The sequence below is a fragment of the Gopherus evgoodei genome, chromosome 6 (genome assembly GCF_007399415.2).
Source record: "Gopherus evgoodei ecotype Sinaloan lineage chromosome 6, rGopEvg1_v1.p, whole genome shotgun sequence".
Taxonomy (NCBI): domain Eukaryota; kingdom Metazoa; phylum Chordata; order Testudines; family Testudinidae; genus Gopherus; species Gopherus evgoodei.
In genome coordinates this window covers 11,614,333-11,632,903 of record NC_044327.1, presented here as the reverse complement: position 1 = coordinate 11,632,903, position 18,571 = coordinate 11,614,333, and the positions used below count along the sequence as shown (strand labels likewise).

The 18,571-nt window shown below is 47.5% G+C and overlaps 1 protein-coding gene across 2 annotated transcripts in view; it reads left to right on the top strand.

The window, feature by feature from the left end:
• The window catches only part of FBXO10 (F-box protein 10), a 62,791-nt gene extending 50,535 nt beyond the window's left edge, over positions 1-12,256 (top strand). For both annotated transcript variants that reach the window (XM_030567713.1, XM_030567712.1), the window contains 4 exons: positions 3,503-3,778; positions 5,172-5,482; positions 9,681-9,862; positions 10,356-12,256. In XM_030567713.1, the coding sequence (XP_030423573.1) occupies positions 3,503-3,778; positions 5,172-5,482; positions 9,681-9,862; positions 10,356-10,533 (947 nt within the window). In that variant the 3' untranslated portion in view covers positions 10,534-12,256. The remainder of the gene's footprint in view (positions 1-3,502; positions 3,779-5,171; positions 5,483-9,680; positions 9,863-10,355) is intronic.
• The last annotated feature ends 6,315 nt before the right edge of the window (positions 12,257-18,571 follow it).

The window sequence follows — 18,571 nt, the reverse complement described above, 5'->3', positions numbered from 1 at the left end:
TAATGGCCATCTCTCACCTCACACCAGTGCTGCTGCCTTCACAGTCTTGGGAATACTTCTCTAGGAAGAGTCCCTGTCCACACAAAGCTGAGAGCTGTGATCCAGTCGGGCAACAATTAGCCTGTTTTGGGCTACAGGGGGTCTAGAAACAAGTGTTATCTGGGATCAGTGGTGGGAATGATAGGAGGACATATGGATTAATAGGAGAAGAGGGGAATACAAATGAGAACAGCGGGTCCCTTTAGGTGAAAGTAAAGAGGAGAGAGTAAATATGCTTTTTAAAATTAAATGCTCAGGTTGGAGCAATAAATAAATCCCAGTTTCACAGGATCAGAATGAAACGGCTACACATGTGAAAAGCTGTTGGAACCCCCGGCGTGGGCTCCTGTGCCTTGCACCGAGTACATACGGCCTGACCCAAAGCCCTCTGAAGTCCATGGGACTCACTGTGTTGAATGCAGTGTGCGTTTGATTGGTCCCTTACTGAGGAGGGAGGCAAGAGGTGGAGCAGGAATGAGGGCTGAAGCAACAGGAAAGGAGGAGAAAAGACAAGAAGACCTGCATTAATCATGGTTTGGGGCAGTTAATTTCCCGTGTTTCTTGAGGAAGAGGTACTAGTGAGGGGCACAATTGGAGGGCACCTGTGAGAGGAGGATGATTTGCCACTTTAGCTACCAGCTCTACCCTCCTGGCCCCACCATGCCCCCAGTAGGGAGGGAAGGGCCCTGGGAAGAAAGGAGGGTGGTAACTGATGGACTGTGAGGAGCATGTCCACCAGCTGGAAGCAGCAAGAGGAATAGCAGGGAGCCCCAGATTTTGTACCTACGTCAGGGAGCTAGTGCAAAGGAAGGGGCTCTGCACAGCCCTCTGCAGTACAGGAGTGCTGTTGATGTGTGGAATGGCCCATTCAGTGGGGTGTGCTCAGATGAATTAGGATGCTCCAAAGACACAATAGCTCTGGGCCGTGTGAAATGACCCATTCAGCTCAATGGGAGTTCCCCTCCACCTCCGTTTCAGTTGTGGAATATCACTGTTCAAGGTAATCTCCCTATGCATGTCACTTCTAGAGCAACTGGACTACACCTCTACCCCGATATAATGCGGTCGTGGGGAGCCAAAAATCCCTGCCGTGTTATAGGTGAAACGCCGTTAGATCAGGGTAGCGGTGGCAGGGATGCAGCGGTGATATAAAGAACCTGGGGCTCCGGCCGTGGGGATCTCCAGGCCCTTTAAATTGCCGGCAGAGCCCCGGTGCTGCAGCCCCAGGGTAGCAGCAGCAGGGCTCCAGTGGTGATTTAAAGGGCCCTGGGCTCCCCGCGGCAGCTGGAGCCACGGACCCTTTAAAGCGCTGCCGGAGCCTTGCTGCTACCACGCTATATGTGAACCCGTGTTATATCGGGTCCCATTATAGCAGGGTAGAGGTGTATTACAATTTTCTTCTTATTGGGGAAGAATATACTCCTGAACCAAATTATTCCAAACTCGCACCATTGGCCCTATTGTGACATACAAATATCCTCTATAATCTCATCATGCATGTGGATTTTAGAGTACTCTGAAAATTAAAAGAAGCTCCTAATGCAAGGGGAGGACATGCATTGTAAGCAAGCACATTTATTTATTCTTAGGGTAAAAGCATTTCAGATAGAACATTAAAAACAATGGAAGAACCTAAACACATGATAAAAAGCTTACCAGAGGTCACCCCAACTCCTATCTCGGGCTCTGGGAACTGTCAGTACGTCAAAACCCACAAATGGGTTTTCCCCAGGGTTACAAGTTCAGAACTGTCCTACATTCAGAACCAGATCAACCATGAATAGTTCAGTCATTCTTTATACAGCTTGGGCCTTTGATCATGGCCGCTTGTAACAGGTGATTAGCAGACAATGGCCTTCTCCTCAGGGCACAGCTTCCAAAGGCTGGGTTTTCACATAGCTAGAGGTGGGACTTTGCCTTCACCTCTGATTAGATGTTCCCCAGGAAAACCATTTCACACTTTTTGTTCCCAAAGTCCATTCTTATCTGGCACTTTGCTCAATATAGTTCTTCGAACCCCCAGGTCTCACATCTGTCACGTCTACCCCCTCAAGAGCTAACATACAGTCCCAGCCCAATCGATAACCATTAATTACATGGATATTTACATTTAATTCAATAAGGTCTCCCAAGGATATTGCAGGAAATTGCCAGATCAGATGCAGTAGGTACTGTTCTCCACTGAGTTTCCATGGCAGTACGTTTCATAGTGTCTTTCGAGTGACATTGTTTTGGAGTAACTCAGCTCAAGAGGGAATCATCAGTCATTAGCTTGACAGCATCTAACAAGGAGAGCAGGAGCCTGGAATAAACCACCTAAATACCCATGGGGGAATTTATTTTCCAGCAGCAAACAAAGGAAAACAGACCAGTGGGAGACATCTATGTAGGTGTTTAATCGTGTAAATGGAAACAGCGGTGTGGGGACAAAGCAAGTAAGAGTGAGGATGACCACAGGGACAGGAATATATGTGCATATGCTGAATGTGACACATCACAGTATATGCTCCCAGGGAACATGAGGACCTGAATTATAAACCACATTTTAGCAATGGCAAAAGGGGATTTTATTACTGTTTGTATTTCACCAATGCCTAGTAGCCCCATTGTGCTAGGTGCTGCACAGGCACATTGTGAGAGACCATTTCTGAAGCTGCAGTGTAAATAGACACAACAGAGAAAGGTAGTATTGGTATCCCCATTTTAGAGATGGGGAAACTGAGGCACGGGGTGATGATGTGTTCAGGATCACCCTGCAAATCAGTGGCAGATCCAGGAATTAACCCAGTTCTCCCAGATCCCAGTTCAGTGGGTCTCGGTTCCCCATCTGTAGAGCAGGCACAATGATACTTGCTCTCTCTGTCTGGTCTGTTTACACTGTAAACTCCATGGGGCAGGGGCTGTCTCGCAGTAGGTGTCTGTGCTAAGAGCTGGGTGAATAACAGATTTTTCAGTTTGCTGGCAAGGCCAGGGGTGGGGCAGGGAGGAGAGGGAATGGTTTCAGGTTGAACCAGAAATGGAATTTTTCAAAATTTTCAGCGAGTCAAAAAGTGGAACAGAAAATCATTTCAGGTTGAATGAAGCATTTTGTTTCTGCCATGTGGCATTTTTTTTGTTTAAATTTTGACCATTTTCATGTGTTTTGTTTTGGTTTTTTGTTTTTTTTCAAACGAAAGGAAATGTCAAAACACGAAGTCGTTTCAAAGTGAAAAATGGAAATGGTTTGATTTGTTTCATAATTTATTTTTAGGGTTTTTTTCTGACCGAAACCATTTGGTGAAACCGAGACAAATTCATGAAATGTTTTGGTGTCATCAAAGCTGCCTGGTTTGTTGAAAAAAAGTTTTGCCTGAAAAATTGCGCCCAGCTCTGGTGTGCACAGGACCTAGCCCAGTGGAGCCGGTCTGTGGTTGGAGCCTATAACAATGGCTGTCACACGTTGGTCTGTCTCTGCATGTTGCAGGTAACAAGGGCTGTGGCGTGTGGATAATGTCCTCCAGCCTCCCTCACATCACAAACAACCGAATTGGCCACAACAGCATCTACGGGGTGGCCGTGTTTTGCCGCAAGGATGATGCCAACGACTATCTCGCCAACCAAGGCGGCAACGAGAACTTCAATGACGAGGGCGAAGCTGCCAGCTGGGAGAATGACTTGGACAGCGAGGACGAGCGCCTCACCTCCCGACGGCCCATCAGCGTGGCACTGGTGGAGTCCAACAGCATCAATCACAATGGAGGTGAACGTGGCCCCAGCTGGGCCTGCCCCAAACATGCTGTCCAGGGGCTGACTCTGTCCCCCCACTAAGTCCCCGGAGAGATGTGCTAGGGGTCTCCTGGGGCCTGCGGAGATCACAGTCACAGTAACCATGCAGCTCTGAGTATGATGGAGCCAGGCAAATGGAGGAGCACACTGGAGGGGAATGAGGCCTAGCAGTGGTAGTGCCTGGCACTGCCTTGCAGAAGACAAATTCAGTCTCTAGACCAGGGACTGGATTTTGTCCAGTGCTGCAGCAATTGTATATAGGCTACAAAGGGGGTGGAAGCAACCACTGCAGGATTTCGATCACTGGGATTTTTCCTCTCTGGACATATCCCAGTAGAACCATGATACATCAGGCCCTGGCAGCCCCCAGGGTTGAAGGGTGGAAAGGAGTGTGCATTGTACTCTGGCTGTATATGAGCCCTGCAGAGAGAGTTCAGAGGGCCATTACAAGCTGGTGAGACTTAGAGCAGCCATGGGGCTGCTCTGGGTTGTGCTGAAGCCAGAGAGGGCACTGGTCTGAGCAACAATTCAGGAAGCACAAAGGTAGTTTAAAGCCACTCTCTTCACTCCCTGCAGAAGAGGAGCAGGTAGTCAGGGAGTGAGCAGGCTGCAGGGTCTCTGTGTTCATCCCTTTGGAAGGGAGATGGAGAAAAAGCTTTAATGTAGGGAGCAGCATTGAGCTCCAAAGTGAGCCCCACCCAGCATTCCTTGGATGGAAAGTTGATTCCTGCAAGAGGGTACTTGCTGGAGCTTGTATGTGGGGGGCAGGAGTAGTAACAGAAGATCAGGAAGACATGGGAAACCACAGCTGGGGTATGGAAAATCCCTCTCTCTACAGCCCTGAATAAAGAGTCAGCTAGAGTCTCAGGAAACCAGAGATGTGGCTCCATTAATGAACCCTTGGGCAGCGTCTGTATTACTCCTACGCCAACTGGTAGCTCTCAGTCTCTCCCCCAGCTGTTGTTTCTGTGTTCAGTGTTGTTGCCCTCTCCCATTCCAGTGCTGACACCCTGGAGTTTATCACGAAAGCCGGGCAAAATTTCTGTAGCTTATGAACTAGCCTGGCCTTGGGGCTGGATTACAAACGTCAAACCCACTCCACTTTGTCCAAAGACAGCCTCAGAGTGGAGGCTTACCGATCCTTAGCACAAACCTGAGTGCTGGTTAGCCTGAGTTTTTCTTAGCATTTTGGGGGTTTATTCCTGTCCAGAACTCAGGGTATTGAATGGTTAAGCACATTCAGAGTTTCCCAATCACAGGCTGATGAAAGACTTGTTTCTCTGGCTACCCAGCAGACTCAGTTGTCTCCCCTGCCCTGTTTCATTCACTCGAATGAGTTCACTGACTTCTTTCCCCCTCTTTTATAGCCGCAGGCTTGTACGTCAAGAGTAGCGAAGCACTTAACATCATAGCCAACGCCATCCATGCCAACCACGACAGCGGGGTTGCTGTGCTTCAGAGCAGCCAGCTCACACGCATCGCTAACAACAGCATCTCCTGCAACAGCCTCGGAGGGGTGCTGATCGAAAGCGAGGCCAGGGTGGAGCTCCGTGGCAATGGCATTTATGACAACAGCAGCCACGGCATCACCTCAAAGGGCGACGGGGTTATCGTTGAGAACGACATCGTAGGCAACCGGGGATGTGGCCTCCAGTTGTTACAGACGGCGGACATGAAGGTGGGTATTCAAACAAATCTTAGATTCTGAGACCAGAAGGGACCACTGTGAGCATCTACTTGGACCTCCCATGTAACACAGTCCGGTTTCCTCTATACTAGGGCCCATCTTAGGGGAAAACCATCCAATCTTCATTTCAAACTAGCCCATGATGGAGAATTCACCACCACCCTTGGTAAATTGGTACCATTGTTAATTACTCTCACTGTTTAAAAATGTGCCCCTTATTTCCAGTCTAAATTTCTCTCTCCTGAATTCATTAGGCTGGATGGATTGGTGCACTTGGAGGAAACCAGACCTGGGTTCAGCGCTGGTGTCCATCCCAGAAGAACGGTCAAAGTCCGTAGGTCTTAGCTTCTGTTCTTTGGATCTGTAGTGAAAGCTGCTAGTCATTTGTAGCATCACTAAGATAATCAAAGGGAAACAGCAGCAGCGAAAATTCCCCCTCCCTTCACAGGAGAGCAGAGCAGCACTGCTCATGTGCAGCAACTCTATCGCTTAACGAACATGCATGTCGGAGAGGGTAGGAGATAGTGAACAAGAGAATTTCCATTCACGGAATACAGCTGTAATGATAGTAATAGTACTTAGCTCTTTTCATCAGCAGGTTGCAAAGCTCTTTACAAAGGAGGTGAGGATCATTATCCTCATATTACAAAGGAGGAAACTGAGGCACAGAGTGGGCAGTGACTTGCCAGACTTGCCAGAAGTCACCCAGAATAGAGTCCAGCTCTCCAAAGTCTTTGTGCAGTGCTCGTAAAAAGAACCACACCAGATCAGATCCATCTCGCCCAGTATCCTGTCTTCTGGCAGTGGCCAATGCCAGGTGCTTCACAGGAAATATACAGATCAGGGCAATTTTGAGTGATCCATCCCCCGTCATCCAGTCCCAGGTTCTGGCAGTCAGAGGCTAGACATACCCAGAGCACGGGACTGCATCCATGACCATCTTGGCTAATAGCAATTGATGGACCTATCCTCCATGAATGTCTCTAATCCTTTTCTGAACCCTGTTATAGTCTTGGCCTTCACAACATCCTCTGGCAATGAGTTCCACAGATTGACTGTGCGTTGTTTGAAGAAATACTTCCTTTTGTGTTTTAAACCTGATGCCTATTAATTTCATTGGGTGATTCCTGGTATTTGTATTATGTGAAGGGGCAAATAACACTTCCTTATTCACTTTCTCCACACCAGTCATGATTTTATAGACCTCGATCGTATCCCCCCTTAGTCATTTCAGAGCTGAACAGTTCCAGTCTCTCTTAAATCTCTCCTCATATGGAAGCTGTTCCATACCCCTAATCATTTTTGTTGCCCTTTTCTGTACCTTTTCCTATTCTAATATATCTTTTTTGGAGATGATGACCAGAACTGCACACAGTATTCAAGGTGTGGGTGTACCATGGATTTATATAGTGACATTATGATATTTTCTGTCTTATTATCTATCCCTTTCTTATTGATTCCTCACATTCTGTTCATGTTTTTGCCTGCCGCTGCACGTTGAGTGGATGTTTTCAGAGAACTGTCCACAGTGACTCCAAGATCTCTTCCTTGAGTGGTAACAGCTAATTTAGACCCCATCATTTTAGATGTATAGTTGGGATTATGTTTTCCAATGTGCATTACTTTGCATTTATCAGCATTGAATTTCATCTGCCAGTTTGTTGCCCAGTCACCCAGTTTTGTGAGATCCCTTTGTAGCTCTTCGCAGTCTGCCTGGGACTTAACTATCTTGAGTAGTTTTGTATCGTCTGCAGATTTTGCCACCTCATTGTTCACTCCCTTTTCCAGATCATTTATGAATATGTTGACTAGGACTGGTCCCAATACAGGTGCTTGGGGGACCGCACTATTTACCTCTCTCCATTCTGAAAACTGACCGTTATTCCTACCCCTTTGTTTCCTATCTTTTAACCAGGAGAGGATCTTCCCTCTGATCCCATGACTTTTTACTTTGCTTAAGAGCCTTTGGTGAGGGACCTTGTCAAAGACTTTCTGAAAGTCCAAGTACACTGTATCCCCTTGATCACCCTGTACAGAAGTTTGTTGACTCACTTAAAAATGTTAATAGATTGGTGAGGCATGATTTTCCTTTACAAAAACCAACTTGATTCTTCCCCTACAAACGGTGTTCATCTAGCCACTAGGCCACACTTCTGATTAATAGCACATTTGTCACTCCAATGTTGATTTTTATTTTACTTTTCATACCCTGTTGATCTGACTTTTCCCAGTGTAGGTAGCTCTGTGAGTATTCCTTGTGTGTGGATGGACAATTGTGGCTTCCGTGTGGAACCTATTTGCCAAAAAGAGAGCAAAGGAGACAGCCAGAGACTGCAGTAGTCCCCTTGACTACAGTGGTCTCACTTTGCTTGTCTTTCTCCTATCCCAAAGCCAAATGCAGCCCAAGCAGTTCTGCACTATGGTCGACAGTTGTTTCATGTTTAGTGTATTGGTGTGGCTAGTGGGGACTACAGATCCCAGCATGCATTGCTCCATGTCCACCTGAACAACCAAGCTACTTGGAGCAAGAGGGAGCATGGCACCTTGAGACCTCCAGAACCTGCAGGCTGCACCACTGCATTAAAAGCAGGAGTTGCTGCAGTTTGCTCTGATGTTTGCAAACTAGATGCTGCAATCCCACTCCTCGCGAATTGCCAGTGTTACCCTAAGGGTAAAAGTCACCTTTGTTCTAGTCTTTGATTGGGTGAAGCCACAGTAAGGTGCAATACTAGTCTGTTGCAATAATCTTCATTGAAAAGGCCCCGACAATGAACATGCAGAGAGCTCTGAGGTTACACTGTAGAGATGGGTGCTCTCTCCTCTGTTCTGTTCATGAACCACAAACTTCTTCTGAAAAACATCCTGTCTGATCAGAGAACTGTTGTCATCTGGGCCTAAGGCTAAACTAAACCTATGGAAACCCTAATCACATTGCTCCCTGGGCGCAAGTACCCCTGAGGGATTGAGGGAGAATTCAAATTGTCACGGGCCACAGGGGACATTGATTGAAGCCCGGGCTACACTAGTTGCTGCTGTTGTTTCTCATGCAGACTCTAGCAAGGATCTGTTACCTGTCCCAAGAGTCGCGTGAGAAGAAGTAAACAGTTTGCACTGTCCCTGGTGGCTCTGCCCAGGATAACAAGGACGATAGAGATTGGGACTGCTGCCCATGGGAGACGTTCAGCGGTGAGGGGATCCTAGTTCTCACTCAGAGATTCCAGGGCCAGAAGGGTTCATCTCGTTTGACCTCCTATAACACGGGCCAGGGAACTTCCCCACAATAATTCCCACAGTGGATCTTTTAGAAAAACATATTCTCTTGATTTATAAATTGTCACTGATGGAGACTCCACCACATCCCCTGGTAAATTTCTAGCAGAGAAAAAGTCTAACCCGATCAAATGGCTGAAGGTAGCAGCTGGACAAATTCAGACTGGAAATAAGGTTTAAATGTTTAACAGCGAGAGTAATTAACCATTGGAACAACCAAGCCTCTGGGTCGCTGGATCTCTGGGTGTTTTAAGCCTCAGGAGCCTGAATGGAGGGTGGTCACTGCCCAATCATAGGGTCCTGCGGCACACTTCTTTCTGAGACCTGTAACCCGCAGTCCAGCTGCCTAGCCCCACTGGGCACAGCGCAGACCTTCAGCCAACACCATATTTAAACACACCCTCGCCCAGAACTCTGTCCCTAGGTGTGAGCCTTCTGGATTACAAGGACACCTTAATAAAATAGAATTAATGGCCTTCTGAACATGACTCTTTCAAAGTTCTGTGACCACATGAGAAACCATCCTGGAACTCTGTAACCTCTTCAGCCGATCTCTCTCTGGTCCAGTCTGGCCTAAACATGGCCCCTTTGCTTAACTGTACTGGTCCTAGTTGGACATTTATCCCCCAGTTCATCAGTGCATTTACGTCCATTTCTAAATCTGTGTCTACTCAGCAAAGCACTTCAGTATGTGGTTACCGCTGAGCACGTGCTATGCTGAATAGGGACAGATTGCTGAATCAGGGCCCTAGACTTTAAGATCTTTGGGGTTTTGTTTGTATTGATGATGGGCAAATAGATATACTAAAGTACCATGTACAACTGCAGCACTTTATTTTAGTGGATCATGGAAAAGGCCACGTGGCCCAATATTCTTGCCAGGTTCTGGTTGTGCCATGTTGGGATATTTCCCCCACAGGTAACCAAGAACAGGATCCAGTCCTTTTGGGATTATGGGATTGTTATGCTTGACCAAACCAAAGGCCTGGTGCAGGAAAACCTGATTTTTCAAGGGAGGTCCAAGAAGACCATTTTGCAGCAAGTGTCGAATGCAGAAGATTGTATTGTGCAGAACAACAAACTTCTCACCTTCAAGAGCAAGTAAGCGCCTCGCGCTGCTCTTTACTGAGTCCCTTGGCCAAGAACAGCCCTTCTCAGAATGTGGGCAGTGACCCCGAGGAGAGGCCACAAGCTGGGGGCTTCAGGCCATGAGCTGGCTCCGCTTTCCTCACCCTCTTCTTCATTCGGGGCAGGTTTGCTCAGCTTCTCCAGGCACCGGCTCCTGCAGGGCCAAGCTCTGTGAGGACCTGTGCAAAGGAGCCTGGGCTTCTGGAGACGGAGGCTGGAAGCATCTCACTCCTGACGCTGGGAAAACCAGGCTCTCCACTGGGGAGAAGCAAGAGGCTTGATGCACCTGTTCTAATGCTGGCCCCTCGAATGCTCTTCCATTGGCCCTCTCCTAGCAGGCTTGTTCTCATATGTGGGGGTGGCCTCCTTTTCCCTGAACAGGGCCAATCGATTTCACCTGGCCTTTAAAGGGAGGTTGGAGAAGTGCTAATGGCTGCTTGTGGGGTGTTTTTTTCTGTTTCTTCAGGTCTGACGTTGCATGGACCCTGGAGAACCCTCCAGCACGACCTCACATCGAAGGATCCACCCGAGGAACCTCCATGGCAACGAACAGTCAGAAAGTTACCACCATGTCGACCAGGATAGCTGCACGGATGGACGGAGGCTGTCGCAACAACGGGAGCATCTTCTGCACTATTCTTTGACTCCCATGTGAGTTTCTTCACGTTTTTCTTAGGCTGGTGCCACTGCAGAGACCAAGCCGGGAAGGGTCTCTTGTGCCCATTCATTGCAAGAGGCTTTCAATGTGGGCTCTTCATTTTAATCCCCCCTTCTTTTACCACTTTGGGATACTGCCACTCCTGAAACATGTTACACACTAAATCAACAGTGACAGGAGCACATTGCCATCTGCTTTTTGTTTCTTATTTGAGCCATTTGACCAATCTTATAGCAATTGCCAAGCAAATCAGTTGCCTTGGACAGACCACAATAATGCCAGTGTCTAGCCAGTTAGTGACCTAGAAAAGGAACTTGGAATGAATTTTACTTTCCTGCCAGGAACTGGAACTGTTTCAGCCCAGAGGTAAGGCACAGGCTTTGCCTGTTGCAGTGGCAAAATGAAAGGAGCATTGCAGTTACATGAAGCCATAGACTCGCAGGGCAAAAAACTAAACAGCAACAAAAACGCCACTCAAAGTTCAGTCACAAGGAGGCAGAATGTCATGATGACTTAAAGAGGGCAAAAAATACTCCATAGTGGCTTGTTGGCGGCCACCTGTATGGGAAAAGTATGTAAAGAGTGGAGGATTTTAGAAGCTGATAATATGTCCTGTGTAATCTGGTTTATCTCCAAGAAATAATTGCTTGTAGCAATTCTAGCTTGCAGTGTAAGATTTGCTGCTGCACTTGTGATGCTCAAATGTCCAGGCCTTCTCTAAGTCCTAGTGTTGGAGACGATGCGTTAAGGCCCAGTCTGCACTGGAGCTAAAATGGTCTTGAACAATGAGGAATAAATAGTAAAGTCAGAGTTCACACTGCAACTTTTAAATGCTAGGAGTTCATCTCCCCTCGCAAATTCATCCTTCCATGACAACGGTCACCAGCGATTGGTCTTCCTGAACCAATGCCGTGACCAGGATGAGAGACAAACATTCAAGAACTCTTTAAGTGGCAGGAGGGAAACTTTTCAAGCAGTGGGTCAGTGTCCTGCTGTAGACAGACCCCAAAGTGCTGTTGCAAGGATGAACTGGGTACTGGGAGTTCAGCTGTGCAGGGAAGTGTGAAAGTCACAGTGTGCTGCACCACGTAGTGACTATAACATGAGAAATCAGGACAACTCCAAAACATTTTCTGCTGCTGAATCTTGGAGGCAAGTAAGAAATATGCAAAGGGCTCTTCTTTGCCCCTGATCCCGTGTGCAAACGGGGCCCACCTGCCTGATATACAGTTCTCCCATCTGTGCCCTTGAGGTATAGCATTGCGACTCCAGGCCCAGCAAGGCACCTATCTAGAGCTGGTACAGTTTGGCAATAATGGAAGCTGAAGCTTTTTCTGCCTTCTGCAGGATGTTGGAATTACAGGGCAAAGGAGAGTGTTGCTCTATCATGTTTCAGCCTTTCTCACTTGGGGATGGAGCCTCAGTTAGTCATGTTGACTTCAGTGGATTTATACCAGCTCGGGACCTGGATCTTTCTCTTCTTTTCAGGCAAGGTCTAGGCTGAATCTTCTCTCTCAACTTCACATTGTCTGTGACACACATCCTGGTCTAGACCCCTTGCTGGTAAAAATTAACATGACTCCACTGAAGAACCATTGACTCCATTAAAATGAAAGTAGCGAGGCTGGTTTACACCCTATGGTTTTTTGTTTGTTTTTTTAAAGAAAAACAATTGTTTTATGTGAAAACTTTTGTAATTAAAAACTGTATATGACAACAATAAAGTGCTATATTTTAAGGTTTTTTTAAAAAAACTTTTATTTTGCAAACATAAGGCAAACATTAGAATTTACAGGTTGTCACTGGCATTTCTTGAAGGGTTAAAATCCATGTGCATTTTATATAACAACCTGGTCTATGGATTGTGCCAGCTCTTTTCCAGACCCAAAGTCCAGAGTTTGGTCAAGAAAGCAGAGGCCTAGTAAACAGCGATCGGGTAAGAGAAAGCTGGGTAAACAGATAATCTTGTTTTGCTAAAATAAGACTAATCAGCAAATTGCCGGATGTTGGAGCTAAGAACTAAATAATTGTCTTATTCAGAGTTGTAGATTGAACAAAGGATCCCTGTTCTTATTGTGTTAGTTTCTTCTGGAGGGAGACATTCTTCCCACTGATCCAACCTTGAGTTTATGAAAAGTTGGCACGTGTCAGTATAAGATCCTCATCCTCCCACATCCCCTTCCAAGAGACCAATGCTTGACCTCTACACGGTGTGGATTTATGTCCTTCAATTTTCCAGACATAAGCGGATAAGGGCCCAAATGTTTAAATGTACCTTGTGATTTTGGGTGCCTGACCTGAGCTGCCTTAAAAGGGACCTGATTTTCAGAAAGTGCCGAGCATTTGTCCTTTGAAAATCACATCCCATTAAGGCATCTCAGGTTGAACACCCAAAACCAGTGTTCTGAAATGATTAGTCGCTTTGGCAAATATAACCAGTGTTACTGACTAGAGAGGATCTCCATACCCGTCCACATGCCACAAAGAGGTACATGCACTCAAGAGCCACGTGACCTGCTTTAAAACAATAATATGAAAGCAGAGACATGATTGACCAGAATCATTTAATACTTAACTTCCTCAGAGCAGGAGCTTGCACGCAGGGTCCCGTCTGCCTGTACCTGTGTGGCGATGTTCATTTCACACACATCAGGCTCTCAGGGGATTTTCTCAACTGTAGTAACTTAGTCAGACTCTTCTGAAAACTTTCCTGATTTTTAACACCCTATTTAATTCTCAGGCTTTATTCACACTTGGGGCCAGATCCCCAACTGGTGTCAATGGGATTAGCACCCCTGGAGCGATCAACCAGTCAAATCAGCACTTGTGATAGTCAGGCATTGCAAGATCATGGGGCCAGATTTTCAAAGGTGTTTAGGAGTCTTAAGATCCCAGGTTGGGACTCTGACTCAATGTTGCAACAGGTTATGTCTCGGTGCTCTGCTGCCTGCTGGAGAGCCAGGCCCTTGAAAATGAGATCCACAGAATCCAGCAACCTAAGCCACCTAAACCAACCAGTCGGAAATAATGAGGAGAGGGGTATGGCCTAAGCCCAGCCCCTCCAAGGGCCTTCGGGGCCTAACTCTAGGCCAGAGGGAGTGCCCCCTTCAGTTCAGGATTCCCAGCCATGGACCCTCCCTGCAGCCAGGACAGCTGTTTTTCAAGAAAAACTGAGAAGGGGGCAGGAGGGGGCAGTGCTGCCTCTGTTTCCCCACTAGCCCAGTGATGAGGAGAAAGGCCCTGTGCTTGGCTCTCCCATCTCACAGCTGAGGGCCATGACAACTGGGCTGAGGGGGGGTTGGGTTTTGGGGGGGGCAGCGTTGTGTAAACACTTACATTCTGGCCTGATGAATATGTGGATAGCTCAGTGATCAGGGCACTGACCTAGGACAGAGCAGGCCATCTCAGACAGCGTTGGGCTTTGAAAACAGGGCTGTGACATGCAAGGTGAGGCCTTAACCTCCGGGATAATGGGGCGGGGCATGTATAGGGTAGCCGGGCATGCGGCAATGTGTAACGCTGTTAGTGATGCTAGCCCACTGTAAACAGGGCCAGTCCGGAGTGAAGCGCACCTGTTGTCAGAAGGACCTGAAAAAAGCTGCTGTCAATCAGGGTGCCAAGCAGGTCACGCGCTTAATTCAATCAGCTCGAAGAGCTGGAGTGTTAGGGCACGAGAGGCTGGAGCCAGGCAGGCTTTCAGAGGCGCATTCAGTATAAATTCATTCCAATAGCAATGTTTGCAAAATGCATTTCTCCACCAATTACCAAGAACAGCTGCTTTGGGCAGGCGGAGAAGTGGGTCTGACAGGTTGTAATTTACAGATAACTTCTGCGTTCTAAATAACCAGGGAAACAGGCATGACAGATTGTGGGGGGGCTGTCAGCTGGTGGAACAAAACACAGGTCAGCGTTGACACAGCCGAACTGAACACATTTATTTTTGCCTGGACGTGAACAGACTCTGTAATGGGCTGGAGATGGCAGTGGCCACATTTGGGAGACCAGATTATTAAAGCAGTGGTGAAGCTTGGTCTTCTGAAGATGTAGCCCTTGATAATCCCACATGAGAAACTGGACTCCCAACCCTACAAAGTGCTTTTGCAAGGTGAAACTTTGGCATGTTCGCTCTGTCGGTGGGCATCATATCACACAGAAGTGTTACAGTACGTATTCTAGCAGGACACACACATACATGCCTTGACCCCAATTATTCTCACTAGGGGGAGAGAGACAAATGTGCTTTAAGCCACTTTTGTGGCCCCATAGTCTGGGGCTGTGTAGGACCCCGTCTTGCCCTTGTGTCATTTACAGTAGTTTCAGGGCTGCTCTAACTTACACACTGTTCCCGTGGCCCCTAGGCAGCTGTGAACGCTGACCCCTTCCCAGCCCTGGCTCACTCTCGGTGCCAGCAGCAGCAGGGAGTTGGGCTGGTGTATAGCCAGCTTCATGCTGGTGGAAAGGCCCGTGTGCAGGGTCTGTTCTCAGGGCCCTGTTTCTGACCCCCTGCTGGCACCAGAACAGCGTAACAGGGCCATAGTACAAGTGAGCACTACGCCCATTCTCTGTAATAGCTATGTGATAGCTGCCTTTCCCAGATCACCCGGACTGGGTGCTCAGCTCCTCGGCCCCGCTGCCCTGCCAACACCAATAACAAACAGGACACCAAAATCCTTCCAGTTCCCAGCTTCTTTGATGGGGGCTACGATCCAGCCCAGGGTCCCACCCTGGCTCTTCGGCTGAATTTTGCTCTTAGGGGGCTACATTGAGAGTCAAACACACAGAATGTTCCTTGGCTGGGCTAAGCTGACACAGTCCGGGGGGCGGGGGGGGGGGAGATACTTCAATTAGTTTGTGCTGGGACCTAAATAACTCCTGCTATTTTGTTCTTAAGTGTCACTGTCTCATTATCACAACATGCCCCAGGTAGAGTAGTTAAGGGCGGCTAATTAACCACCGCACCATCTTTAGACTAAAAATCTTCCAACTTTTCCCAATTAGATTTTCCACAGTAGCATTTACAGACCTTCAGTCAGAACCTCTGCCTTGATCAGCCCCTGTCTGTAATCTCTGTGGCATTAATTAGCAGCCTCTGCCCAGAAAGTTGGGTACGTTTTCTATCACTTTTAATGACTGACTGACTGCTCACAGCACTTGCCAGAGTGTGCAAAAGGCTACATCGGCTCCTGAGAGAGTTTCTGTGGGAGCCTCAGAGGCCCGAGTCACTCCCTGAAGTGAATGCACAACATAAAATAACAGGCGTTCACTCTAGCTGTTAAACACTTCTTGCTTCCTCCAGCTTACGCTGGCTTTCCTCCCTGGAGATGGGCTGCAGCCTTTGCCAGGATCATCCCTCCTTGAATAGAATGGGCTACGATTTTCCAAAATAAGTGCCCCCCCATAATTACTGAGGCTTCTAAGTCCATGTTATGCCTAAGGCCTGGATCTACAATCTGTGGAAACCAATGGGAGTCTTTCCTTTGACTCCAATAGGCTTTGAATCAGGTCCTTAATAAGTTCCCCATTGACCTGAATAGGAACTGCTGGGGACTCTGCGCTTCTGAACATATGAACGGCCATATTGGGTCAGACCAAAGGTCCATCTAGCTCAGTTTCCTGTCTTCCAACAGGGGCCAGTGCCAGGTGCCCCAGAGGGAATGAACAGACCAGTGAATCATCAAGTGATCCATCCTCTGTCGCCCATTCCCAGCTTCAGGCAAACAGAGGCTAGGGACACCATCCCTGCCCATCCTGGCTAATAGCCATTGATGGACCTATCCTCAATGAACTTATCTAGTTTTTTTTTTAACCCTGTTATAGTCTTGGCCAGTGGTGGGCAACCTACAGCCCATCAGGGTAATCCATTTGCAGGCACGAGACATTTTGCTGATGTTTACAGTCTGCAGGCATGCCTCCTGCAGCTCCCAGTGGCCATGGTTCGCTGATGGGCTGCATGCAGCCCGCAGATTGCCCACCACTGGTCTTGGCCTTCACAACATCCTCTGGCAATGAGTTCCACAGGTTGACTGTGCGTTGTGCAAAAAAAATACTTCGTTTGTTTTAAAGCTGCTGCCTATTAAGTTCTTTGGTGACCCCCTGCTTCTTGTGTTACAAGGAGTATTTAATTCTTAGTTACTGTGTCCACACATCATGATTTTATAGCTCTCCATCATATCCTCCGTCAGTTGTCTCTTTTCCAACCTGAAAAGTTTCAGTTTTATTAATCTCTCCTCATACGGAAGCTGTTCCATACCCCTAATAATTTTTGTTGCCTTTTTCTGAACCTTTTTCTGTTCTAATATATCTTATTTGAGATGGGGCAACCATATCTGCATGCAGTATTCAAGATGTGGGCATACCACGGATTTATATAGAGGCAATACAATACACCTCTACCCCGCTATAACCCTGTCCTCGGGAGCCAAAAAATCTGACTGCATTATAGGTGAAACCACATTATATCGAACTTGCTTTGATCTGCCGGAGTGAGCAGCTCCCCCCGCACGCCCCAGAGCACTGCTTTACCGCGTTATATCCGAACTCATGTTACATGGGGTTGCATTATATTGGGGTACAGGTGTATTTTCTATCTTATTATCCATCCCTTTCTTAATGATTCCCAACATGCTGTTTGCTAAATTGGGTCGTTCATGTAGGTACCTGCCCATGGACTTAGGAGCCTGTGTGAGGACACCTGAATAAGCACATGGGGGCAGGAAACCCTGGAAAAGGTTTTGTTTTCTATGCTCCTGCATCTTCTATTCTAGCTGAGGCTTGAGTTGTGGTTCTAGCTTTCCCCTCACCTCCCTGCAGGAAACCTGTTCCTAAAAATAGGGTTAGTACCTACAAACCAGCTATTCATCCATCTGCATTCTGCTGCCTGCCTTGAACAGGAGAGAGCATTAACAGCACAGGCTAAGCATCCAGAAAAAGCCCAATCCAATTCTTCTTACTTTAGAATACCGTGTGCCAGCCATTAAACAGGCTCCAGGGAAAATGGTGCCTGGTTCCTACAGATGGCCAGCTTCTCCTGCTCTGGGCTGAGTTACATTGTGATTTTAGCTTATGGGATGGAAACAGGGCACAGGATGGGTATCAGGCCGTGCAGCATGACAATGTGAAGAAATGAGTATGTATAACTTTTGTTTTGATTTGCTCCCCGCTCAGCTTCCCCTCCCCTCCCCACATTTCAACAGCCTAGCTAGAGTCTCCACTTCCAGTAAGGACTGAGTGACTGGCTGGGTTCTGCGATGATGCTTAAAGGATTTCAGCAGAGCAAACAGCACTGCAGCTGTCTGGTTGGGTGACTGGGGTAAGTATGATGATAACCAATGGGCCAGCAGGACATCTTGCCGTGTATATGCTCCAGTCTCTTTTTGTCTGGTGTCCTCTCCTGTCTATTTTCTGCAAAGCTGAAAATTTGACAGTGGGAAGAATAGGATGGAGAAAAGCTGCAACGTTTTTGCTGGGTGCTTTGGTGTAGAAGAATGAAATCAGCTCTATACGTAACTAGAAAAATGCTGAACTTCCACTGATTCCCTCTCATCACATTTAGCAATGATGGGAAATTGATGAAGTTCAGAAAGCCAGAGGCACGTGCAGGTTAGTAACAATATGCTCCAGCCAACAACAACCGAAATAACCCAGCTAACGCTGTTGCCGAAGGTCACACAGCAAGTAAGGGTAGGAATCAAGATTAGGAGGAGTTCTCATTCCTTCCTCTGACTAGTCAGAGGGTGAGAACGTCCTTTTAATGTGAATTACAATACGCTCCCAGAGGCACAGACAGCAAGGAAGAGGAGCTGATCAGGTTAGAAAGTCTGGACTCCTCTTTCCGGATGCACAGCCACAAACCACATTTGTTCAGCAGCCTGGCTTGGCCACAGAGCATTCATTCCTCTGTCTTTCACAGACTTGATGGGGCCACAACTGATCCAGGACTAAGGGAAGTTTGTGAGGTCTGCATGGCCTCTCCTATCCTTTCATCCCTCCTAGCCACCCCATATCGCCTAAAAGCAGGGTGTAGC